The 27,260-nt window shown below is 43.7% G+C and overlaps 1 protein-coding gene across 2 annotated transcripts in view; it reads left to right on the top strand.

Moving 5' to 3' along the window:
- Positions 1-27,260, top strand: part of LOC115075977 (beta-1,4-galactosyltransferase 3-like) — a 122,168-nt gene that overhangs the window by 37,760 nt on the left and 57,148 nt on the right. For both annotated transcript variants that reach the window (XM_029576989.1, XM_029576988.1), the window contains exon 3: positions 19,685-19,920. In XM_029576989.1, coding sequence (XP_029432849.1) covers positions 19,685-19,920 — 236 coding nt within the window. The remainder of the gene's footprint in view (positions 1-19,684; positions 19,921-27,260) is intronic.

The following is a 27,260-nucleotide window of genomic DNA, read 5'->3' as shown; positions in this document are numbered from 1 at the left end:
ATGAAAAACTAGTTATGGATCTTCAAAGAGAGCTAATCACTTCACTGATTTTGTAAGGTCTTGCAGTCACAGATTGGTTGGATACGCAAATGGGTTTGTAAGACCAGGGGCAAATTGACCTATCGGGGCATCAGGCATGCCCCGGTGGGCCGGTCTGGCCAATCATGTGGGTCAGTGTATGTTGGTCACAGTGGCTCTATGCTGGCAGAGCTGGAGCTTCCCCCAAGGTTCTTCAAGGTCTGCTGTGGAGGTGACAGCTGTGGCCATATCGGCTCCCCACCCCTCCCCAGGCAGCAGTGTGACAGTATGGGCTGGCTCCCTGCTCTTCTCCCCGAGCAGCAACAGATTAGTACTGTCTTGTTCCCACGTGCACCTCCCCAAGCAGCATCGTGGTGGTATAGGCAGGCTCCCCAAGGTCCTCCCAATGCAGCACCGTGGCGGCAGTGGCCGTCTCCTCAGGCACCCCTGCTCCTGAAGCACTGCAGCAACAGGAAACACTCTTGTGGCTGCCTCTATCGCTTCCTGTGTTAGCGGGAAGCAGCCAGCAGATTTCCCACGCTTTTGCCTCACTGCTGGTTGAAGACCTGCTGGCACCTCCTTAATAACGAACCACAGCAAAAAAATAATGATCCTTATCCCCTCCAGCATCGGGGCCTTATCATGGGACACCTCCAGGATTATCAGCAGATAGCCTTACCTGCATTCCTTCAAGACCTGTGTGAGCAAAACAGCTTGTTTAAAAAATATCTTCAGATGCCAAGGGGCTGAAAAGTGAGAGAATGCTAGTGAATATGTGGGCATGTGTGAGCAAGTATGCATGTATGTGTGAATGTGGGAGCATGAGCAAGAGCACGTGTGTTTGTGAGCAAGTATGCATGTATGTGTGAATGTGGGAGCATGAGCAAGAGCACGTGTGTTTGTGAGCAAGTATGCATGTATGTGTGAATGTGGGAGCATGAGCAAGAGCACGTGTGTTTGTGAGCAAGTATGCATGTATGTGTGAATGTGGGAGCATGAGCAAGAGCACGTGTGTTTGTGTTTGAGGACGAGCACGAGAGATAGGAGAAAGTTTGTGCATGTCTTCCCCTTCCCAGCCCCTAGCTAATCCACAACAATCTCATGGTGACTATAATCAGAAGCTCTCAGGTACCTAGAGTGGAGTATTTTTTCTTTTTTTTATGTTTATTATTTAATTATTGGGTAGTGTTTGTGTCTGCTGTTGTAAAATATTTTATTGGTGTTTGGGAAATGTTCAGAAATGTATATGAGTTTTTAATTAATAGATGTTCTATTCACCAGCTGTTTTTGAAATATGTATTCTTTTTATTAGTACGGGTTTACTATTATTGATATTATTTGGTTTTGAAAAACAATCCCCTGGGCTGATATTTTCCTGCAATCCACCCTTGGGTGAGACTAAGAGAGAGTAGAGAAATATCTTCATTCCTGAACATACCCAGATCAGTCCCGAAAAGTGGGTTGTATATCCCAACCAGCAGGTGGAGTCAGAGAACAATTAGGCTACATATCGAGAGTGCCACCTGCAGTTTACGGTTTTGTTTACGGTTGCTTCCTGAGGTGTTAGGCGCCTTCGTGGGCCATCTCTCAGTAGAAGCCGGGCGTCCAGGGAATTGGATATTCCTGTCAGGGTTTCGCCCGCCACAGTTCGGTGTCTGACGACCAGGGGCTCCTGGCTACTCACCACCATCTCTGCTACAGCTGCTCCCTTGTCTCCTGCAACAGCTTTTCTCTGTCTTGGTAAAGTTTAATTAAAAAAAAAAAAAAAAAGAGCTGTTTTCATTGCGGCTGACTGACAGTCTTCAGTGCTGAGGTAAGGAGAGGTGTAGGAGGGACTGGGTCTTTTAAGGCCGGCCGGGGAAGCTGTCAGCAGTGTTCCCCTCAGCTCCCGGGGCTCCGGGTCGTTTTCTGAGGGCAAGGTTGAGTTTGTTTCTCAGTGTGACTCGTTTACTTGCCGCTTCCCTGCTGGGGGCCTTGCGATTTCACTATAGACAGTCTCCTTTCCCACGGCACGGCTGTGCGCGTATTTTTCTCCTCATCCTTAGCCCGCAGCACGAAAAGTTTGTTTTTCTGGTCCTGCCTGACTGAAATGTTCTCCGCGTCGCGGCTCTAAGCCTTTTTTTTTTTTTTTATTCGCACCCTTTTCTATTCCACTTCAGACTATCTGCGCTCTGCTGCGGATGGGACCGAAAACAGAATCGCAGGCCTGCCGCACGTGTGGGTCACGCGGCCAGGCGTTAGATGCGGCCTCTTTATGCGCAGCGTGTTCCCCGGGGTTAGAGTGCTCTTCAGGGCTTCTTGCCTCCTCTCTCGGGGAGGGAACATCTGTCTCGGCTTCGCGGGAAGAGGATTCTCCGCGTGTTCTAGCCCCGGTGAGGGAAGACCTCACCGGGGGAACTGATGATATCACCCCAGCCGACTCTCCAGTGGGGGAGGGGGACCCGGAGGGGTTTTCCCCAGAATTTGTCCTCCTTATGCACCAAGCTTTCCTGGCAAGGAAACACTCGGCGGTAAAGCAGCCCTCCTGGAGGCAGGTTTGGACCCCACCTGAGAAAAGAGGTCGGGGTATGGACCCTTGTCAGCGCCTCTCTGATCAGGCTCACCCCACAGGGGATTCTCCCCAGGGTATGCGAGATCCGATCCCGGGGTCTGGGGGTGACACTGGCTTCTGGGGTAGTAGGGGCAGTAGACCCGGATCCGCGCCCGGATCCGCCTGATATGGATACTGATGAGCCCGATGACCCTCCTGTGGAGGGGGATGACCCCAGCGTGGTGCGTTTGTTCAGTCGGGATGAGTTAAGACCCCTTACTCCCCAGGTCCTTGACATTCTGGGACTTAAGGTTTCTCAAGAAGAGTCTGACAACGAGGGCATCAATCCAGTCCTCGATGGCATTAGGGGGGTCCCACAACATCTTTTCCTCTGCCTAAGAAGGTTTGCAAACTAGTGACCCGGGAGTGGGAGACTCCAGATTCCGGCTTGAAGGTGGGCAGAACTATGGCGAAACTGTACCCGTTATCGTCTGATGTTTTGGATTTACTGAAGATTCCAAAGGAGGACACCGCAGTCTCATCAGTCACGAAAAAGACCACTATCCCGGTTGCTGGGGTGGCTGCCCTTAAGGATATGCAGGACCGCAAGCTGGAGATCCAGTTGAAGCGAGCATTCAAGGTTGCCGCGCTAAGCCTTTGGGCGGCAGTTTGCGCTAGCCTCATGCAGAGGGCCTGTCTGTGTTGGGTCCAGGAGTCGGCTGCCGGGGCCGATACAGGCGACAGTGGGGCTCTGCAGTCCACCTGCCTAGAAGCAGGCATCACTTTGTATGATCTGGTGAAGATCTCGGTGAGAGGTATGGTGTCCTTGGTGTCAGCTCGGTATCTCCTCTGGCTGCGAAATTGGGCAGCGGATTTGTCCTCCAGGTCCCAGCTTTGTAATCTACCCTTTAAGTGCAAGCTCCTGTTTGGGGAGGATCTGGATCAGCTAGTAAAACTGCTTGCCAAATCCAAGGGCAATCTGTTGCTGGAAGATAAAAGATCTTCTAAGAAAGTCATCCCTCCTCGAGCTAGGTTTTCGGACTCTCGCTTCTACAGAGTGGGTAGATACTCCTCACCTCCTGCTTCTAAACTTGCTTTGGGGCGCCAGCAGTCCTTTCGAGGGGGTCACCGGCCCGGAAGAGATTCGGGACAACCTGGTGCAACGAGCACCCATTCGGTCGTCGAAGCTGTTGGAGGCAGATTATCCAACTTTTACATGGAATGGGCAAGAACTACATCAGACCGCTGGGTCTTAGAAGTGATCAGACGGGTATGCACTGGAGTTCTTGCGCCCGGTCCGGGAGGATTTTGAGGAATCCCGAGTGACCTCAAGTGTCAAGCGAGAGGCGGTCCGGGTGTCTCTACAATGACTTCTCGAGCTCAAAGCTATTGTTCCAGTTCCGGAGGCTCAACAGGGACGAGGTCAGTATTTCGTGTACTTTGTGGTCCCCAAGGAGGAGAGCACGTTTCGGTCCATCCTCGATCTGCAGAAGGTGAACCGTTGCCTTCGGGTTCCTCGCTTTCGTATGGAAACCCTGAGGACAGTGATGGCCACGGTTTGAAAAGGGGAGTTTCTTGCTTCTCTGGACCTCACGGAGGCATATTTACACATTCCGATCCGGCTGAATCACTAGAGGTTTCTGCGGTTCAAGGTCTTGGGACGACACTTCCAATTTCGAGTCCTCCCATTTGGTCTCGCAACAGCTCCTCGCACGTTCACCAAGGTGATGGTGATAGTGGTCCACCCGTATCTGGACGACTGGTTGATTCGTGCGAAGTCTCAGGTGGACTGCGAGAGATCAGTGCACACGGTGATGTTCACATTGTGATCCCTAGATTGGGTAAGCAATGTGCAGAAGAGTCACTTGGAACCCACTCAGAAGTTGATTTATCTTGCAGCACAATTCGATACCTTGCTGGGCAAAGTGTTTCTAGCGGCAGACCGAATAGGGAATTTGCAGGAACAAATACATTCCCTTCTTCGAAGGAACAATCCCACAGTGTGGCATCATCTTCAGGTCCTGAGCTCCATGGCTTCAACCTTGGACTTGATTCCTTGGGCTTCGCTCACTTAAGACCTTTACAGCGTGCGCTTTTGTCTATCTGGAGCCCGGTGTCGGAGCAATTCCATCTACCAATGCCTCTACTTCCGGAATCCAGAGCCTCATGAGAGGCTTCTACGAAAACTAAAAAGTCATGGGAGAGGAGGCGATGTCCTTTCGAGGATTACAAACTGGTAAAAGACAGGAAACAGAGAAGTAGGATTAAATGGTCAATTTTCTCAGTGGAAAAGGGTAAACAGTGGAGTGCCTCAGGGATCTGTACTTGGACCGGTGCTTTTCAAAATATATATATATATGATCTGGAAAGGAATACGACGAGTGAGATTATCAAACTTGCGGATGATACAAAATTATTCAGAGTAGTTAAATCACAAGCAGACTATGATACCTTGCAAGACTTGAAGATTAGGCATCCAAATGGCAGATGAAATTTAATGTGGACAAGTGCGCAAGGTGTTGCATATAGGGAAAAATAACCCTTGCTGTAGTTAAACGATGTTAGGTTCCATATTAGGACCCAGGAAAAATCTAGGCATCATAGTGGATAATACTTTAAAATCATCAGCTCGGTGTGCTGCAGCAGTCAAAAAAGCAAATAGAATGTTAAGAATTATTAGGAAGGGAATGGTTAATAGAACGGAAAATGTCATAATGCCTCTATATCGCTCCATGGTGAAGACCGCACCTTGAATACTGTGTACAGTTCTGGTCGCCGCATCTCAAAAAAGATATAGTTGCGATGGAGAAGGTACAGAGAAGGGCAACCAAAATGATAAAGGGGATGGAACAGCTCCCCTATGAGGAAAGGCTGAAGAGGTTAGGGCTGTTCAGCTTGGAGAAGAGACGGCTGAGGGGGGATATGATAGAGGTCTTTAAGATCATGAGAGGTCTTGAACGAGTAGATGTGACTCGGTTATTTACACTTTCGAATAATAGAAGGACTAGGGGGCATTCCATGAAGTTAGCAAGTAGTGCATTTAAGAATAATCGGAGAAAATTCTTTTTCAGTCAACGCACAATAAAGCTCTGGAATTTGTTGCCAGAGGATGTGGTTAGTGCAGTTAGTGTAGCTGGGTTCAAAAAAGGTTTGGATAAGTTCTTGGAGGAGAAGTCCATTAATGGCTATTAATCAATTTTACTTAGGGAATAGCCACTGCTATTATTTGCATCAGTAGCATGGGATCTTCTTAGTGTTTGGGTAATTGCCAGGTAATTGTGGCCTGGTTTTGATCTCTGTTGGAAAAAGAATGCTGGGCTTGATGGACCCTTGGTCTGACCCAGCATGGCAATTTCTTATGTTCTTATGTCTGTCATGGTGGCTGTCACTGGGGGGTGGATTTGGACACTCCGAATTGGCTGATAATCTCCACAATGCCAGCCTCTCAGGTTGGGGGGGCGGTGTGTTCAGACAGGTCCGTCCAAGGGCTCTTGTCGGCGATGGAAAGATCCTGGTCCATAAACTGGCTCGAGACCAGGGCTGTACGTCTGGCCCTGTGGGCGTTTCTTCCCTGGATCCAGGGCAGAATGGTGCGAGTCTTCTCGGACAATGCGACAACGGTGGCGTACATTAACCGGCAAGGCGGGACTTGAAGTCCCGCCGTAGCACTGGAGGCACGTCTTCTGTTCACCTGGGCGGCGCGCCATCTCGAGGGCATTGCCGCATCCCATGTCGCGGGAGTAGAGAATGTGCAAGCTGATTATCTCAGCCGTCAGCAACTAGACCCAGGGGAATGGGAACGAACTCTCGAGGCGTGGAATCTCATTTGCACCAGATGGGGGAACTCCTCAGCTGGATCTGATGGCAACGCAGGCGAACGCAAAAACAGTTCGTTTTTTCAGCTGTCGCCGAGAACAGAGCTCGGTGGGCATAGACTCTCTCGTGTGTCCTTGGCCCATGGGGATTCTGCTGTATGCCTTCCCGCCCTGGCTTCTCTGTCGCTTAGAGTGGCACCCAGGAAGAGTGATTCTGGTGGCGCCGGAGTGGCCACGTCGTCCGTGGTTCGCGGATCTGGTACACTTGGCTCTAGAGGATCCACTTCAGCTGGCTCATCTAACGCATCTGCTCCGTCAGGGGCCCATATTTTCAGATCGGAAGGATCGCTTCTCTCTCGCGGCTTGGCTTTTGAGAGGTGACGTTTATGCTTGAGGGGTTATTCAGAACAAGTCATTTCCACCCTCCTACAGGCGAGATGTCCAGCCACCTCTATGGCCTATGTGATAGTTTGGAAGCTTTTTGAGATGTGGTGTCAGCGTTCTTGCGACCCTTTAGCGGTGCATGTTCTTTGGGTGCTTGACTTTCTGCAACAGGGCCTCACTAAGGGCTTGGCATTAAATTCCTTTCGTGTACAAGTTGCAGCTCTAGGTGCCTTGCAGGGAAAATTTGACGGCTATTCACAGGCAGCGTATCCTGATATTGCTCGGTTTCTTAAGGGGGGTCAAACATTTGCGTCCTCCCACATTTGGTGTGTCTGGATTGGAGTTTGAATTTATTCCTGCGAGTTCTATGTGGTGCTCCTTTCGAGACTCTTCGTGGAGTTTCCCTGAAAGATCTGACTTTGAAAATGATGTTTTTGGTGGCCATTTGCTCGGCCCGTCGAATCTCAGAGTTTCAGTTGCTGTCTTGTCGGGATCCGTTTCTTCGGCTTTACGACGATCGGGTATCGTCACATACGGTTCCATTCTTTGTCCCTAATGTGGTTTCAGCCTTTCATGTCAATCAACTGTGGAGCTTCCGGGGTTCCCTATCTGGTACCGGGAGTTTTCTCAGAACAGAGACCTTCATCTTTTGGATGTGCGGAGCGCCTTATTGCGTTATCTGGAGGTTACCAATGACTTCAGACGTTCTGATCATTTGTTCGTTCTCTTTGGCCCAAAGAAGGGGGACAAAGGCGACCATATCTCCGTGGATTAAGGAAGCTATTTGCGCGGCATACATAGCCTGAGGGCGGCAGGTGCCTTTGGGTCTCAGAGCTCATTCCACTAGGGCTCAGGCTACCTCCTGGGCAGAGTGTCAGTTACTGTCGCCTCAGGAGATCTGTAGGGTGGTGGTGTGGTCGTCTATTCACACTTTTTTATGAAACATTACCGATTGGATGTTAAGGCTTCTGATGAACCATCCTTCGGAGAGAGTGTGCTTCGTGTGGATCTTTCGGGTTCCCGCCCAGTATAGGATGGCTCGGATACATCCCACTTTTCTGGACTGATCTGGATATGTTCAGGAAATGAAAATTGGTTCTTACCTGCTGAATACCACAGATCAGTCCAGAGGCCCACCCCTTTCTTCAGATACCAAAACACTGTCTTGGCCAGAACCTGCTTAAGTTTTTTATTGTTGAAGCTCCTTTTTTGCAGACATGATTCATGGAGCAGTTTTTAGCAGTTGTTCGGTCTGGTTTTTTTGCCAGCGATGAAGTGGTAGTCCGGAAATTTGGTTGGGTGCTACCCTTTGTTATCTAGTTCTGTTAGCATGGGCTTTGGGTACAGGTCAATACTGAGTGACTGCAGGTGGCCCTCTCGTTATGTAGCAGTGCCCAAAGTTCTAATTGTTCTCTGACTCCACCTGCTGGTAGGGATACACAACCCACTTTTCTGGACTGATCTGTGGTATTACAGGAACGAAAGTTAGCAGGTAAGAACCAATTTTCATGTCCCTTTGCCAGATCTCTTCCTTTCAAAATCCCTTTAAAAATTGCAGCCATTAGTTTCTCTACCAGGATAAACTTTTTCTCTGCTAGTGTAAATAACCATGAAACAAATTGCACCAGTGATTCAGTACCATGGTTCTAAAAATATATATATACCATGGTGTGTGTGTATATATATATATATATATATATATATATCTCTGAGCCTGAGATATAGAAACATAGAAATGACGGCAGAAGAAGACCAATCGGTCCATCCAGTCTGCCCAGCAAGCCTCACACTTCTTTTTTTCTCATACTTATCTGTTTCTCTTGGCTCTTAGTAACCTTAGGTTCTATTTCCCTTTCTCCCCCACTATTAATGTAGAGAGCAGTGATGGAGCTGATTGTAGAGAGCAGTGTAGAGAGCAGTGTAGAGAGCAGTGATGGAGTTTGATTAGTTGGGTAAGCGGCAGCATAGCTCTCTGCCGTTGAAGCAGAGAGCTGTGCTGGATATGCGTGAAGTATTAGTTTTTCTTCTCCCCTGCCGTTGAAGCAGAGAGCTATGCTGGATATACATTGAAAGTGAATTATGCCTTGAAAGTCACATTAACTATCATCAAATATTGAAAAGCCTAATAATTGGTAATTGAATAAGCCTAATAATTGGTAATACCTATAGCCCATGAACCCATCCCTGTTTTTTTGTTTTTTGTTTTTTTTCTTTTTTTAATTGGGAGATGGCAGCCCTCCATCCTTCCGCTCCGTGAAGGTGGAACACCGGCCACTGGCCACTGGCATCCCGCTCCGTTCTACCATATGTAATGCTTCAGAAGGATTACGTGCAGAGAGCACAGCCGCCTGATTTAAATCATCTATCAGGGAATTTAAACATGCTTGTGCTTCTAGAATCCAATTAATTTGTGGTCCTCCCTTAGCATCTGTTAAGATTTTATAGGGAGGTGCATTTTTTTCTGAAACATCTTGTATAAAACTTCTATCAAAATTTAAAAAACCTGAAATCAGATTACAGAGTGATCTCAAAACTTTTAAGAAAGATTTAAAAACATGGCTCTTTAAACAAGCCTTTTCCTAAAGAGACAGGAGGATAGAGAAAGTACAGGGACACGCAGAAGAGAATGAACACAACACCACTATCATAAAGTGCATGATATTATTTTATTCAATCTTACAACTAAAAAGTAAAACTTCAAACGAAGAGTAACTTAATAGTACACCCGGGCAAGACCAGCATTACTCAAATATTGATTTTATTTATGAAATTTTAACCGAACTTTATTGGCACCTGTTAGAATGTACGATAATCCACACTTACCTACCTTATTTTATGTGCCTATTTGTAAACTGTTGCGATGGTATATAACTTAGCGACGGTATAGAAAAGATTTTAAATAAATAAATAAAAATTGTAATTGCTTCAATGTGGTAGGAGATTTAAGTTGAAGCAATTTTACTTTAAATCTAGTGGTCAGACCATGACCTTCCTCTGAAATGGTAAAATCCAAAAACTCCACCATATGTTTCCCTATGGGAAGATTTCTTAAGGGAGACAATATATTCAGCCGCTCTTAAAATTGACTGACTATACCTTTATTAAAGTGTTTAAATGTTCATTTTCAGTGTGATCAGTAATATAGATATAATCTACATAAACTGAAATGTTAGGAAGGTGTTTCAGTAGGTTTGCCACGTCAGCCAAAAAAATGTTTGGGGAGTTCAAAAACCCCTGAAGCAAACACGTCCAAACACATTGTGCCCCTCCCCAAGAAAGGCTGTTAACCACTGACTTTCTACTGTAATTGGTATAGCCAAAAACCTATTAGGCAAGTCAGTTTAGTTTTGTAGGTATACCTGGAAAGCTGCAACAAAATACTATTCGAATGACAATTTTGTGCTCCTATCAAAGGAGTAACCCTGTTTACCTCTCAATAGTCTAATACCATTCTCCAGGCCTCATCTGGCTTGGGAACTGTAAAACTGTATTCATAGGGCTGAATTTTTGGATCAAGACCCTCAGTGTGCTTACATCATCAATACCTTTTTGTGTGACAAGTATGACTAAGTGATTAAATTGTTTTTGTATCTGTGACTATATGAATAGATTTGATCTTCTGATGTCCTACCTGGTTTTCAAAGGATTGCCAGAAGCACATGTATTGGTATAAAGCTCTTTCATTCTCTGCTTGCCATTGGAAGATAAATCGGAGTTATTAATCAGTCTTTTGATTTGTTCTTTGACATTAATACGAGTTGGGAATTGTAGTAAAAGGTACCTTCTGTATCTTATACCACGGTTCTTCATCTATACCTATTACCTGGATATCCCTTTTCCATCCATCTAGGTAACATGACCAAAACACGTCTGTCAGTTGAGTCCTATGTATGATTGAGATATTCCATTGATCTACTGGGGTTTCTTCTTTAAGCCAATGACTGGGAAAACAAGTTATCTCTACCATTGTGTCATAATGTCCTGAAGCCTGATGGTTCCCATATTTTCAACTAAGCAAGTTCATAGTATAGTCTATTATTCTTTGCTATTAGCGTTTTCTGTATTTGTGTTAATTTTTTTAACCTTAATTGTAGGTCTCGTCCCCAGTACCTCACTGTGGGCCTATCTTCGGGGATGGTTTGGTTTAACTTGGATCTGAAGAAGCTGGCTATTGAATTTTGGATTGGTTTTCTAGGGGTTGATTATCTGTACAGCGAAAGCTGATATCCAGGATCTCCTCCATACTGCTATGGGGCATATACCCTAGGGTGAAGATCATACCTAGGTGTTGGTTTCATTTCATTGCCCCCTCCTTGTGGTCTGTTCTCTCTAGGTTGGGCATCTCTAGGCTGTCGGTCAGTGGGCACATTTTGCCTCACGCTCTGCCACTGATCTCGCTTTCTAGGCTGATTAGTACGTCCCCTATTTCCTTGCTCATCTCAAGATCCTTTACCATCAAGTCCAAAGATACATAATATTTATGTTCTACGTGTTCTGCTTTCTCTCTATTCATGGCGTGTTACTCAGCTCTCCTGATCACAGCCACCACTAGGTGCGGAAAAGTAATAATACTTCTAAGTATATCCCAAAGCTTCCATGTGTAAATATTAGGCCTATCTTGAAGGCTACCACCAGCCCATTCTTCTTATTTATTTTCCCCATTGTATCCTCAAACCTGGAAATGGGGATTACACCCATCGACTAGGGCTGATCTGGCTATTTCCCACATGGCGGCCCTCTTCCGGAGTCAGTGCATACGAACTGTGAACCAGTGCATTGACTATTCTCCGTCCTATATCTGGATTGTTTACACTCATTACTTCAATTCCAGCAATCTTACTACCTAGCCATACCACAATATCCATAAATTTAGTGGGTGTTGATCCAATCACACCCTTATCTGAGTTATTGGTAATATAGCTATTAAAGCTGCTCCCATAGTGGGTCTCATTACAGCTGTAGGAGTGGCCCTCATCATATCTTCTGTAATGCTCCTTATTAATACAATTTCATTTCTACATTGGTTAGCATTTAAATTAGCCACCTCAGCTGGTGTGGCTGGGGAGTATTCTTCTGACAAGGAATCACCTGGAGTCCAAGGTTCCCTAGCAACCGGTCCATGCCTATTGATAGAGGCAGGAAAATGTAAAGCTGCTCCTAACCAGCCTGATACAGCTAGTGCTGTGGCAGTAACAGTTATTAAATCATGAAAATGTATTGTTACATCCACTATCCTCCAAGCAGGTACTTGTAGTTGGATGAGGGCTGTGGCAAGGTATCAAGGATAGGTACTTCATATTCAGATTCTCCTGGACCCCATCCCCCATGTTAGATTCTAAAAGTAACCTTCTTTCCATGTCCTTGCGCATTGGCTTCTAGTTGGAATGGCAATGCTGTTAGGTCTGGCAATGCTGAGCCTCCCTGGATTTTATCGCTGGCTAATGTAGTGTAATCGTAATCTCGCTCTTTTGTTATGCCATATAAATGTTATTAAAGTTCTACATTTTTTATTTCTTATCCATATAGGTAACATTTTTAAGCTGTCTAATATTTTTTGGTAATATCACCACTTTAATTACAGCACCTCTTCCCATTAAAGATAATGGGAATGCCATCCATTCTGTAGTAAAGCAGAAATGTTATTGATCACCGTTAAAATATTACACACACAACAGTTTTTCAGAACGGGCCAGCCAAATAACCTCTATACCTAACATAAGATCTATTTATTTATTTATTTATTTAAAGGCTTTTATATACCGGAGTTCATGTACTAGTACATACCACTTCGGTTTACACAGAACCAATATTGGAAAATTACATCAAACAAGTGGGTATAAATAACAAGGCTAACTTTGTAGGAACTTAGAACTTGAGGTAAAGGAGAGAACAGGACCAAGTGGTAACAGATCAATGTAAATAGCTAAATAATAAATACAAATTCTTACAATAAATACAAATGCTTACATATTACAGTTTTAATATTACAGTCTTAATATTACATATTAAGATATGCCATATTGGATCATACAAAAGGGTTCATCAAGCCCAGTATCCTATTTCCAACAGTGGCCAATCCAGGCCATAAGAACCTGGCAATTACCCAAACATTAGATAAATCACAAGCTACTCATTGCTTATTAATTACTGTAATAGCAGTTTATGGATTTTCCCTTTAGGAACTTATCCAAACCTTTTTTAAACCCAGCTATACTAACTGCTGGAACCACATCCTCTGGCAGTGAATTCCAGAGCTTAGCTATGCACGGAGTTAAAGAATTTTCTTTGATTTGTTTTAAATGATCTAATTACTAACTTCATGGAATGCCCCCTGGTCCTTCTATTATCTGAGAGAGTAAACAACCAATTTACATTAACTTGTTCAAGTCCTTTCATGATTTTGGAGACTTCTATCATATCCCCCCCCCCACTCCCAGTCGTGTCTTCTTCAAACTGAACCTCATAGTATCTATATTCCATTTCAAAGGAAAAGGGGCATTCCAACCATCCTTTTAAGATACCTGAAGGAGGAAAGCCTCAGATTTATTTTTAATCCCAAAAAAGTCCCAAAGGTCTCTATCGCTGTGGTGATCTATCCCAGATATTCTGTAGGGTTGCCAATGAACAACAACATAGCAGCAGCAAAGAGACTTACTTTGATATTTGTACACTCAACATAAATGCCTCCAAAACTAGGCATATCATGCATTTTGTTGGCCAAAGCCTCCAATAAGACATACAGTAGAGGTGATAATGGGCATCTCTGCCCGGTTCCTCTGTAAAGTTGAAAATGCTCCGATAACACTTATCTGCGCTATAGGCTTCTCATACAAGAGCGTGACCCATTTCAGGAAAGGTTTTCCGAATCATCTGAATTTCTCTAATACCCACCACAGATATGGCGACTCCATTCTGTCAGATGCTTTTTCTGAATCTAAACTAACAAGCATCCCCTCTTAATTTAACTCCTACTCCTTCCCATGAACAGCTAATACTGCTTTTAAAAGATTCAAGGAAGGATGTCAACCCTTGATAAACCCAGTCTGATCTGTGGAGACTATTGGTTTTATAATATTTACTCTATTAGCTAAAATCGCCACCAATATTTCAATGTCTTGGTTGAGGGATATCGGCTGGTAAGATTCTGGGCACAATAGATCTTTACCAGGCTCCAGAATTAGTTACCATTGCTAAATTATGGCCAGGTTCAAAATGACCTATCTCCTCAGCTAGTGTAAACATTCTTTAAAGGGACTATGAATCTCCTAAAATCTTATATAGCTCAGGCCCAAATCCATCTGGGCCTGGTTTCTTATCTAATTTCAATTGATTGATATATATATTTTTTTTAATTTCAACTTCTGAATCGGGCCATCTAATGCAGCTGTTTGCGTGAGTTCAAAAATTGCCTTATTTTGCTTTTTGATCATGCTTGCTTGATTAGAAATTATAAGACCCCTGAAGACTGCTTTTGCAGCTCTCCAATATGTTATGGCATTAATATCAGGTATGTTGTCATCTTGCTTATATTCCTGCCATTTGTTTCTTAAGAACTTAATAGTTGTTATTATGGTAAAGTGTAGGTGACATTTTCTACTTCAACTTCTGTCATCCTCTTCTGCCAGTTTTAAATCCAATGATATAATGGAATGTCTGAGTAGGGGACTTCCACAATCTTATCAAACCAAGTATCAGAAATTAAAAGCTAGAGTTCACTTGATGTGCATGAGAATAACATGAGAACTCTCTGTCCTGTATATGCAAAAATCTCCTGAATCAAGGAGCTATATATCTCTTGTGACATAAAACCAACTCCACTTGATTTTTCTTGCAGGTTTTGGAAGGGTTAGAATCTACTATTGGATTATTGGTAATATTAAAGTTGCCTCCTATTATGTAGGTGTACTGTGTCCATTCCGATATCTTAAAACTAAGGAAGAGAAAAAACTACGAGAAGCTTTTGTTAGGGATGTATAAATTAGCCAACACAAATTTAACCCCATGCAAGGTTATTATTATAATATACCGTCCATTAATATCCACATTTCGATGCTCAGCTTGAAGTCTATGCCTTGTGGATCATGGTGGCTACTCCTCTTTGATGGGTAGAAAAAGATGAGTGAAAACACTGCCTAACTCACTCTTCAGATTACTGTGCTGGACTTCCTTAAATCTCTTGAAGAAATGCATTGCTGATTATCATCTTTTGGAGAGTTGTGAAAACGTTTTTCTTTTTATGGGGGAGTGGAGCCCATCTATATTAAAAGAACACACTCGATCTATTTCCATGGAAAAGTGAACGGTGTACAGTTAAATTGCCAGTTTTTACTTTTGGTAGGCTCTGCAGCCTAAGCCTCCCATCCCTATTTTGTAAATTCCGCCCCTAACCTTTTGCAGTCCTTTCACTATCTGTTTCCTAGAATCCCTAGTATATGATAAAACAGACATCCATTTATACCACAGCAGCCACACCCATACACAACCCATATCTTTCACCCACACCCTCTTACAAATTCCCCCCACCCCCACTAAAGCAGAAACCTTCAAACTTCCTGTCCTTCAGCCAGCAGAAAATTGCTCCATCCTCTGAGATAGATTGTCTTCTGCCGCAAGATCTTCCTTTCTGCTCAAGCACAGGAGTCTCCTGGGACCAGCAAAATACAGGTTGAAGAATCTGTGTGTTTTGATAGTCATGTGGCTGCACGAACATGCAGGAACAGTCAATTGACAATGCCCAGCTATTATAATGAGCATGATACATCCTTGTCTGCTGACTAGTCAATGCTGCACATCTCTGCAATCTCTCATGTGAAACAATGATACATACCTTAGTTCAGTTTTCCCATATTATGGAGAGAGAAATTTAGTACCATTTAGAAGAGACTATTTCCATTCCAAATATCAATAGGTATTAAAAATGGTACCCCATAAAACTTATAGACTAGTTAGCCAGCAAATTGTGCTAATTCAGGAACATGGTAAAATTCAGTCAAATGCGCGTTCCTGTTTAACACTAAACATTTAACACCCCCACTGATAAAATTTGTAAAGTGCGTAACAAGTGTGTTTCCAACTTCCAGAACAGATATCGGGAAAACCAGAGAAGAAATGAAGTTAGTCATAACCTGAGCTAAGTTAAACAAAACGAGCAGTTCATTGCGCCATGTGATTCACTTTCTCCGCCCTTGAGTCAACTCAAGACACTATACCTTGCAGAATTCAGTTTCTCAACAAATACCTTTGCTTCTGCACTTAAAGTTATTATACGGTAATTGTTTCTCTATTATGGATAATACAAAGACATGCAGGAAATTGAAGCACGAACTTTATTCCCTTATGAAAAAGTTGTGTGCGTAATGGGGTAAGCTCACGCCAGGAAGACATAACTTTAATGGAATAGTCTAGGAAGAGCAGTATTTTGAATTCTCCATTTTTAAGCTCCTTATGCTGCAGATATGCAGTCAGGAACTACATTTTGTCGGTATAGTTGAGATATTTAACTATGATTTCTCTTTGTCTCTCATTGTTGTGACCAAAGGGGCCCATGTGGTGTACTGTTTCAACAATGACTGGCCGGCCCGTTGAGCTGAGGCCAAGCTCCTCCGGCGGCCATGTTTCGCAAAATATTAAAATCTTGTCTGATGTTAGGGATGCAAGGACCCTTAATATGCACATGTTGTTTCATCCACTTCTGTTTTCAAGTTCATCAGGCTTTTCTTCTAATGCCTTATTTTTAGCTTGCATTGCTGTAATGGAGGAGTCAACGGTATCCTGGTGGTCTTTGTTAGCTGACACCCGCCCGTTCAGCTCAGTTAGTCACGTTATAGTTTTCAAACTTGTCTATTAATTAGTCAACCAAGGACTGCAATTTCTGCAGTTTATCTGTCACTGAAGAGGTAATGGCATGCGCCAGTTCTTTAATCATTGCTTCCAAGATACCCTCAAGACTTGGGCCTACCTCCAACACCATCTTGACTTCAGCAAGGGCTGCTGTTTTATCAGCTCCTCTCCATTTTGGATGACTGGTCATTTCCGTGGATTTCTTTATTTCAAAATTATCCATGTAATCACACCGCTGGATATTTATTTGAACTTTCTTATATACCGCATCCTCCAAAGTTCGGGGCAGTTTGCAAAGCACATTCATAACTAATAAGGCATAAAATAGACAAAACTATAAAATAGACATAAAAAATGGAACATAGATGCATTAAGGTTTACTGCTGGTTATGTGCTTATAAGGTGTTGGAGCAGCTCTAAGCCACAGATTTTCCTCTTATCACTAGCCCCTAGGGAGAGGGTAGCTAGAGCTTCTTCTCAATGTGTCGCCACTGGATATTTAAACACGCTTTCCCGGTTGCCGGTGCTTTTGCAACAGGTCTCGTTCTCATCTCCAGGATTGCTCATTGCCAGTGTTCCCAGCATCTTCCTGCCTGTTGCTGTCTGTTTCCTGTGGGTCCTGTACCTCTCCTGGTTGTTCTTCAGTGTATGGTTGGTCCCTGTTTTGGTTCCTTCTGATTGCCCTGTGGTGTTTCCACTTTTGATTCCGTCTCCTTCCTGCCTTGACCCCAGACCTGATCTCGACTCTGTTTGGATCTCAGCCTGCCTTGATCCCAGGCCAAACCTTGTTGCCTTTCCTTTCGCTGCTTGTCTTGATTTCAGCCCACCCTTTCTCAAGTCTGTACCCTCTCTTGGATTTCGACCTGTAAGTCTTCCTGGCCTCCAGAACCCGCAGACGTAACCCAAGGGGGGGAGGAGGTTGGTTAGGCAGAAGATCTCCGTCCATGGTGATTCAGCACTATCAACTTAACAATAGTCCAGGGGCTCACCCCCCACTTTCCATGACACTTTAAAGAATAGGAATGAAAAGGCGAGTTCTTCAGATCCCGAGCAGTGCTCATAGCTGGATAATTAAGCACTAGTGCACAGAAGATATAATTACTGACGCTGCCACTGAGTTGTGAGTTATAGTGAGAAAGTTTGTTGGGTGCAACTAACGGAGCTTAATGCTGCTGTGAGTACTGAGCTGGTGGCAGATAAACAACTAAAGCTGAGAATTTGAGTTTTTTTCTTGTCTTAGTGAGCGTGTCTGAAAAGGGTTTTGAGTTTTAAATCAAACCAAAAGTGAACTAATGAATTGGATTGTACTAACCCTTGAATTACTTACACTGCACTTCTTTACCTTAACTGATAAGGAAGATAAGTTGACACCCAGTCAGAAAATCCCTATAAAATTTGGTTTCGCACATGTAAGGAGGTACCTGGTATCCCTATATGAAGGAATTTAATCTAATTTAATTTAATTAAATTTAATTTAATTAAATTGAATTTAATCTATTATACTGTATTATAGTTCATCTGTTCATTATATTATATTTGATATGTTCCATGTAAACCGCCTACCCGGCGTTAGTTATCTTTGTTAAATGTGAACCGGAGTGATATGTATTATATACAGGAACTTCCGGTATATAAAAACCAAAAAAAAAATAAATAAATAAAATAATGGAAACTAAAGAATAGCTGTTTCTTGTGAATGCAGAATTTTGTATCTTAATCCAAAGAACATACATTAAGCTGTGTATAAATAGGTAAGCCAGTTGCTACTAGTGTGATTAAGCTAAGTGAATCTGGCTCAGGGAGTTTTAAATATTGCTATTGGTTCTTGCCATTTCTTGTCTTATAGTACAAGAAATGTGCAACCTTAACCTGGGTCTAATTGGAACTAGCCTAATAAGTGCTGTAATATATTTTTGTTTTACTGTTTAGCCTTGAGTGGAAGATTCGTTAAAAGTTGGAGTGAAGTTCTGTGCCCCTCTCGTTTTGTTTAGATGAATAAAGTGTTCATAATCTGTATTAAGTTTCAAGCCCTATAAATGTGAAGCTGTTGACCGCCAGGACCTGAATTACTAGAGAGAGAGAGTCCTCAGAATTCAGGAGGGGAAAGGTCGCCGACCTGTGACTGAGTGACATTGGCCAATCACACTGTCACACTAGCTATTCACTGTCTCCCCCACACAGAGCCAAAGCAAATTGCAGCACCCCCTTTTGGAGCAAACCTCGTATCTGTCACAGATATAGAGTGGAGGAAGTACATGTTGATATACCTCATACATAGTCATTGTGGATTTCCTGAAATCTTGACCTGATTTGGCATTTCAGGACCCGAGTTTCCTACCTGTGTTTTAAAGCTTTGAATATTAACCTATAAAATGTATTATATTACGTATTTATGTATTATGTAAACATTGTCATACTAATAAAGTTATTTGAATCTAATATTTCATTGTGATTCTTTTTCAGGAGTATATGTTCTTTTCTCATGTTGAGTCATGCCTTTCTGCAGAGAATGGCAGTCAATCTGTCCACCTTGTTTAGATTGTGTGGATTGTGTAATGCTATTAGTGCTTATGAACCAAAGTACCTCAATTAAAATCCAGAAAAAGTTTGGCCACTGCAGATTTTTTATCTGCTCTTTTTATAGAGCTGAAATCCTACCAGAATCCTCCCTTTCATTGATCGATCTTCATTGACACATGCATCCCTCATAACTCCCAAAGCACATAAATACAATAAACTACATGATAAACTGTCCAATATTAAGAGATCCTCTAAAATTAAATTGTCAGCAGGTTTATAAAGTCTCACTGGAATATTTAATGCCCTCTGAAAAAAGTGGTAATGAAATGTGTGTAGGGCTCTTTTGCAACTGCACATGAGAAGGTAATTGAGTCCAGTAGCCTTTCTCTTGATATGCACTAATGTGATATGTTTTGGTTGCTCTTAGAGTAAATCACCTGGGTTTATATTGTATATTGGAGTGGACTTTTATTAATAAGTTGTGTGAAATTCCAACTTAAGCAGTTGAGGCAGACTGTCCCTGATCATGTTTTTCCAAAGTAAGGAGCAAAACAATCTGTTTGTTTTCCCCAACTAGGAGGACCAATCAGAGTTGCCTTTCCCCCATCATTAACTGTGGAAGAAATCATGCAGAAAAATCCTTTTGTGACACAAGGTGGCCGCTATAAACCCCCAGACTGCGAGTCCAGTCATAAAACTGCAGTGATCATACCTCACAGGAACCGAGAGCAGCACCTGAAGTATCTGTTATATTACCTGCATCCCTTCCTACAGCGCCAGCAGCTCAACTATGGAGTATATATCATCCATCAGGTACGATATTAGCCACCTCAATGCATTATCTACCGAATACTCCAACCAAATGCATTTCCCAGCAAGTATCAAATAGCTCGAAACATAAAAGATGTTGGCAGATAAGAACTGCCACAGGGTCTACTCAATCTCTGGCAATTTTCCTCTGCCACTAACATTCCTCTGTATCTGTCTCTGACATGTTTGAAATTTGCCACTATTTTGGCTCACTGCTAATGCAAGTTTCTTCCAAGTCTCCATTAGTCTCTCGGTGAAACAATTTTTTCATATTCCTTTTGAGCTTCCCTCCCATAATGGCTCTCGTATGAGGAAAGAGCTGTTCAGCTTGGAGACGGGTCAGCTGAAGGGGGGATATGAGAAAGGCCTATAAAATCTTGAGTGGAATAGAACAGGTAAACGTGAATCTGTTATTTACTCTTTCATATAATACAAAAGCTAGGGGACGCTCTATGAAGTTAGTAAGCACATTTAAAATAAATCTGAGAAAATTCTTTCACCCATTGCATACTTGAGCTCTGGAATTCATTGCTAGATGTTGTGATAGAGGCAACCAGCATAACTGGGTTTCAAAAAGGGTTGGACAAGTTCTTGGAGAAATTCATAAACTCTTAGTAACCAAGCTGACTTGGTACAAGCCACAACTTATCTCTGGGTGTTAGCAGTATGGGATCTGTTTACTGTTTGGGATCCTGACAGGTACTTAAGTCCTGGATTGGACGCTGTTGGGAACAGCATACTGGGCTTGATGGAGTCTCTGTCTGATCCAGTATGGCAATTCTTATGCTGTAAGCTTCATATGATCCCCTGTACGTAAGCTTTGTGGAATATATTACCCTGTGTTACCTTATTGAAGCCTGCTAGATATTTCAAGGTTTGTATCCTATCTCCCCTTAAGGAGTGAATGTCAGTGCCCTATTTTTGTGGCTCTCCTTTGAACTATTTATTCCTTATCATTGCCCTTTTTGTAGTGTGGTATCCTATTATTGCCAGTAGTAGCTTTATAATAAGAGATGTCTTACCTATTGATAAAAATTGCTTTTTTATCTTTCTGCTGTCCTTACTTATGGGAATTCCCTTCTCCTCAGCTGCCGGAAACAGAGTGCACACCCTTTTATTTGTCCTCCCTTGTGATGTCACGTCCAGCTATAAAGGGGTGTGTGGCTTTAGGCACTTGTCAATAATCTGTCTCCAACAAGCTATGGACTAATAAAGACAAGTTCGTAGTCAAGTTCCCAAAATCTTGGTTCAGCCATGGCCTGGTTGAGACTATCAACTCCTGAGCCAGTAGTTTGTAGGACCTGACTTTTTTTTTTTCCTAGTGGTAGCTACTCCCAGAGAGAAATCCTCTCTCTGTGAGGTCCCCTCGAGTTCCTCTCTTCTCGACCGCTCGCCTCGCCCCGCGCTGCCGGCGCAGACCCGCCAGAGTCCCGGGTCTACCTGACTACATGCGGCCGCCTCACCTCGTCCAGTGTTCCAGCCGCCGAAAGCAACGCCCACCTGCGACATCAGACCCGCGACCGGACCCTTTAAAAAGGCAGGTCGCAGGTGCCCTGCGCCTGGCATCACACGCCGAAGGAGCACGACAAAGGGGCCTGTCCCTTTGTGCGCCCCTTTTGTGCCACCCCCATTTTGCCACCCTCTCCTTCTGATCCTTTCGACTCCACACCTTCAGCACCTCCCCAAACATACGAACTCCCCCCTTCCAGCACACAACACCCCTGAACCATAATTAACCTCAACTTTGATAACCCTCCCTTCCACTAGTCTCCCCACCACATCCCCTACCAACTTTATTCCCCCCACAGCTACTTCGTCTCAGCCATTACCCCAAGACCCTATCCACACACCTCTCCCCACCCCGGCAGCAGCTACCACAACCAGTCCCCTTCTGTAACCTCAATCTCCTCCCTCCCTCCCCCATCTAATCTTACCCACATCATTATCTGATTTATTTCCACCAAAGAAACCGACCTGAACAGCCCATAGCCCCCCTGCACGTCCATGGACCACTCTCCTCTGAGTCCTCTCTCCTCTATAACCCCCTGCGCCTCCCCTGGCACAGCACACCCCTTCCTCTCGCTCATGTCCCTCCCTCACCTGACCCTCAGCAACCTGCCGCCACCCACCCAAACAACCATGTCAGCTTACCACATCCCTATCCTCAAGCACCTTTCCCACCAACACATAGCACACCACATCGCTAATCCTACTGCACACCGCAAATCCCTTATACCAATCATGATCTCCCCACTTACTCAACTCCTTGGCCTCACCGCCCTTTCCATCATACTATTCAACTCCCAATCCTTAGGGAAAAAAGCTCCCATACTCAATGACCTCCTAGACTGCAAACCTGATATCTGTGCAGTCACAGAAACATAAGAACATAAGAACATAAGAAAATGCCATACTGGGTCAGACCAAGGGTCCATCAAGCCCAGCATCCTGTTTCCAACAGTGGCCAATCCAGGCCATAAGAACCTGGCAAGTACCCAAAAACTAAGTCTATTCCATGTAACCATTGCTAATGGCAGTGGCTATTCTCTAAGTGAACTTAATAGCAGGTAATGGACTTCTCCTCCAAGAACTTATCCAATCCTTTTTTAAACACAGCTATACTAACTGCACGAACCACATCCTCTGGCAACAAATTCCAGAGTTTAATTGTGCGTTGAGTAAAAAAGAACTTTCTCCGATTAGTTTTAAATGTGCCCCATGCTAACTTCATGGAGTGTCCCCTAGTCTTTCTACTATCCGAAAGAGTAAATAACCGATTCACATCTACCCGTTCTAGACCTCTCATGATTTTAAACACCTCTATCATATCCCCCCCTCAGCCGTCTCTTCTCCAAGCTGAAAAGTCCTAACCTCTTTAGTCTTTCCTCATAGGGGAGTTGTTCCATTCCCCTTATCATTTTGGTAGCCCTTCTCTGTACCTTCTCCATCACAATTATATCTTTTTTTGAGATGCGGCGACCAGAATTGTACACAGTATTCAAGGTGCGGTCTCACCATGGAGCGATACAGAGGCATTATGACATTTTCCGTTTTATTCATCATTCCTTTTCTAATAATTCCCAACATTCTGTTTGCTTTTTTGACTGCCGCAGTACACTGAACCGACGATTTCAATGTGTTATCCACTATGACACCTAGATCTCTTTCTTGGGTTGTAGCACCTAATATGGAACCCAACATCGTGTAATTATAGCATGGGTTATTTTTCCCTATATGCATCACCTTGCACTTATCTACATTAAATTTCATCTGCCATTTGGATGCCCAATTTTCCAGTCTCACAAGGTCTTCCTGCAATTTATCACAATCTGCTTGTGATTTAACTACTCTGAACAATTTTGTGTCATCTGCAAATTTGATTATCTCACTCGTCGTATTTCTTTCCAGATCATTTATAAATATATTGAACAGTAAGGGTCCCAATACAGATCCCTGAGGCACTCCACTGTCCACTCCCTTCCACTGAGAAAATTGCCCATTTAATCCTACTCTCTGTTTCCTGTCTTTTAGCCAGTTTGCAATCCACGAAAGGACATCGCCCCCTATCCCATGACTTTTTACTTTTCCTAGAAGCCTCTCATGAGAAACTTTGTCAAACGCCTTCTGAAAATCCAAGTATACTATATCTACCGGTTCACCTTTATCCACATGTTTATTAACTCCTTCAAAAAAGTGAAGCAGATTTGTGAGGCAAGACCTGGCTTAAACACTCAGACACAGTTTTCCTAAACCAGCTACCCACTCTTATGAACTGTTCTCCATTCCAAGACCCAAAAACAGAGGCTGAGGTCTCCTACTTGCGGCCAAAAAAGGCCTTAAATTAAGACCCCTAAATATCGACACCCCTCCCAGATTGGAAATTGGCTTATTTAAATCACAAGACCTACAAATTTGCTTAATCTACGCTCCCCCTGGCCTACTTGAACACAGTCCCTCTCTACTCATTGAACTTATAACAGATAACCTGAACATAGACATCCCAGCCATCGTACTGAGAGATTTCAACCTCCTTGTGGATGCCACTCTCCCCTCCTCTTCCTGCAAATCCCTTCTAAACTCCCTTAACGCCTTTAGACTTTGAGAAACTCATCACCGTTCCCACACACAAAGCAGGACACTCGCTCGACTTGATTTCTGTCAACACCTGCATTCACTCCACTAATCCACCATCCTGCACACCTGTTCCGTGGTCTGACCACTCACTCATAAAAGCACACCTATCCATAAAGCAATCCCCTACACCCCTCCCCAAGCACAGCAGTGCCATACACTTCAGGAAACCCTGCAGTAAAGATGACTTAATCACCACAATCACCAGCTCCCTCCACAACCTAGACCTAACAAACTCCAACTCGGCACGCTCCACCTGGAGCAACTTCTCAAATAATATTGCCAATAATCTATGCCCCCTTACATCCAGAAAAATAAATCACTCGCACCACACTAAAAAAAGCCCTGGTACACTCCAGAACTAAAAAAAACTTAAGCACAACCTCAGACTGAAAGAAAATGGCGCAAAGACCCCTCCCCTAGCCAATTGGCTTCATACAAATCCTCTTTACACACTTATAGAACCACCATCCTCAAGACAAAGCGCGACCACTATGCAATTAAAATTCATAACTACCAATACAAACCCAAATCCCTTTTCACATATGTAGCTGACCTCACCAAAATGTCACCCCTTCGTCCCCATCGAGGACTCCAAAACCAAATGCAAAGAACTCGCCCAATTCTTCAATGATAAAATCGCGAAAATCCTGCTATGTTTCCCCACACCCACCCCCCTACCGCACTCTCTCCCAATGAACCCAAACGCCATCCTAAACTCACTTGACACAACCTCCGCCTCAGAAATTGAATCCATTCTAAAGAAACTAAACTCTTCCTCACACCCATCTGACACAGTCACCACCAAATCCCTACTATCTGTCCCAAGTACTATCGCCAAACCCCTGGCTGAGATAATCAACTGCTCACTCTCCCATGGTAAAGTCCCTGATTCCTTAAAACAGGCCGTAGTTAAATCCATTCTAAAAAAAAAAAAAACCCACGCTAGACACCACCGACCCATCTAACTACCGGCCCATCTCCAACCTTCCCTTCCTTGCAAAGGTCATGGAAAAAGTCATCAACACCCAACTCACAGACCACTTAGAAAACCATAACATTTTATTCTCCTCCCTATTCGGTTTCCGGACATTCTTCAGTACGGAAACCCTCCTACGCTCCCTCACAGACACCCTCCTTAAAGGACTAGGTCATGACCACTCCTACATACTCACCTTACTTGACATCTCCTCTGCCTTCTATATCATTAATCACAACATCCTAATCAGCCGCCTCACAGAAATTGGCATCTCAGGAACAGCCCTACATTGGTTCAAGTCCTATCTTGAGTACAGACACTACATAGTTAAACTTGGAAACTCAGAATCCACACCCACCCAACTTACCCACGGTGTCCCCCAAGGATCCTCCCTCTCATCCACCCTCTTCAACATATACCTCCTGCCCCTCTGCCAACTCCTCTCAGAACTTGGCCTCCCTCACTTTATCTATGCGGACGATGTCCAAATCCTCATTCCCATCCAAGAATCCCTTTCCAAGTCTCTCAAAACCTGGGAAAACTGCCTCATCGCAATAAACTGCCTCCTCACCAACCTCCACCTTGCTCTTAACACAACAAAAACTGAGCACATCATCATCTCGGCACACAATAACACAGTGCCCTTATCCGACAGCAACCCCTCCCCCCCTCGACCTCTTTCCAGCAAAACGTACGAAACCTTGGCGTCACCATTGATAACCAACTGAACCTAAAAATATTTATCAACGCAACCATAAAAGAATGCTATTTCAAACTCCATGTCTTCAAAAAAAAAAAAAACTGAAGCCTCTCCTCCATCTCCATTATTTCCAAACAGTCCTTCAAGCCACTATTTTCTCAAAAATAGACTACTGTAATTCATTGCTACTAGGCCTCCCCGCCTCAGCCATCAAACCACTCCAAATGCTGCAAAACGCTGCTGCCAAAAAACTAACACACACCCGCAAAACAGACCACATTACCCCAGTCCTCAAAGAACTCCACTGGCTTCCAATATCCTTTTGAATCCTCTACAAGAATCTTTGTTATACATAAAACCATACACAACTGTAACATACACTGGCTTGGCAATACCCTTCGCCTCCATACTCCCAACTGCCCCACTAGAACAGCATACAAAGGAACCATACACACTCCCTCGCCCAAAACCACTCACCTTAACTCCACGAAAGAGCGATTTCGATTGCAGGACTCACCCTTTGGAACACCATGCCTCCAGACCTTCGTCTCTAGAGCCAAGTACCCAAAAATAAAAAAAAACTAAAGACCTGCCTCTTTAAACAGGCATTCCCTGAATAACGCTCCACCCTCCCCTTCACCTTAACCTACCCACCATCTCACCTCATCCCTCCATCTTTTCTCTCTTCACCCTTCACCCCCTCCCCCTCCCTTTGGAATCCACCTCAGTCTTAAAAAAAAAAAAATCTCCCTATCCCCCCCAACACCCAGCCTCCCCCAATCCCACTTTAAACCACCTAATCCATGCCTTCCCTTCCCCCTCCCCGTCTCTACCTTTTGCCCCAAACTGCTCCCCCTACCCTACCTCTTCAGCATCAAATCCCCTTTATTGTCTCCTTGAATGACTTACCCTTCCATATGTTCTAATAATGGACTGTATATATATATATCCTCTATTCCTACCTAGCTGTATATTTATATGCATTTCCCCTATTTTATATCTATTTCCGCTATAATTATCAAATCTATATATTCTCTACTCCCTGCAAGCTACGTTGATCCCCCCTCCAAGTTTAATGCACCCTATTCAATGTACTTCGTTCAAGTTCTCTGTAAACCGATATGATGTACCCACGAATACCGGTCTAGAAAAGCTTTTAAATAAATAAATTAAATTAATTTTCTTAATACCCTGTAGAGTTCCCCTGGAAGGAGGAGTAGAGCTGCCTCGTCTCTCCTTAGAATTTTTCTCTATTTTGCCTCAACCTTCTCTTGTTTTATTGCAGCCTTAGAACAGTACTTTTCAGTGCTACAAAATAATCAAAATTGCTTTCTCAAAATAAAAAAGTCCACAATGGTGAGTGACTTTAGAAGTTGCATTTGTGGAAAAGTTATGCCCCTTACGGAGGGCCACAAACTGTTACAGATGCCTCAGGCCAGATCATGATCATGTTAAATGTAAATGTAAACCGATCCGATATGGTTATTTACTATGAAGGTCGGTATAAAAAACTGTTAAATAATAAATAAATCA

Source organism: Rhinatrema bivittatum, chromosome 14 (genome assembly GCF_901001135.1).
Source record: "Rhinatrema bivittatum chromosome 14, aRhiBiv1.1, whole genome shotgun sequence".
NCBI lineage: Eukaryota > Metazoa > Chordata > Amphibia > Gymnophiona > Rhinatrematidae > Rhinatrema > Rhinatrema bivittatum.
Note: the sequence above shows the minus strand (reverse complement) of the source record. Positions and strands in the feature narration are given on the sequence as shown.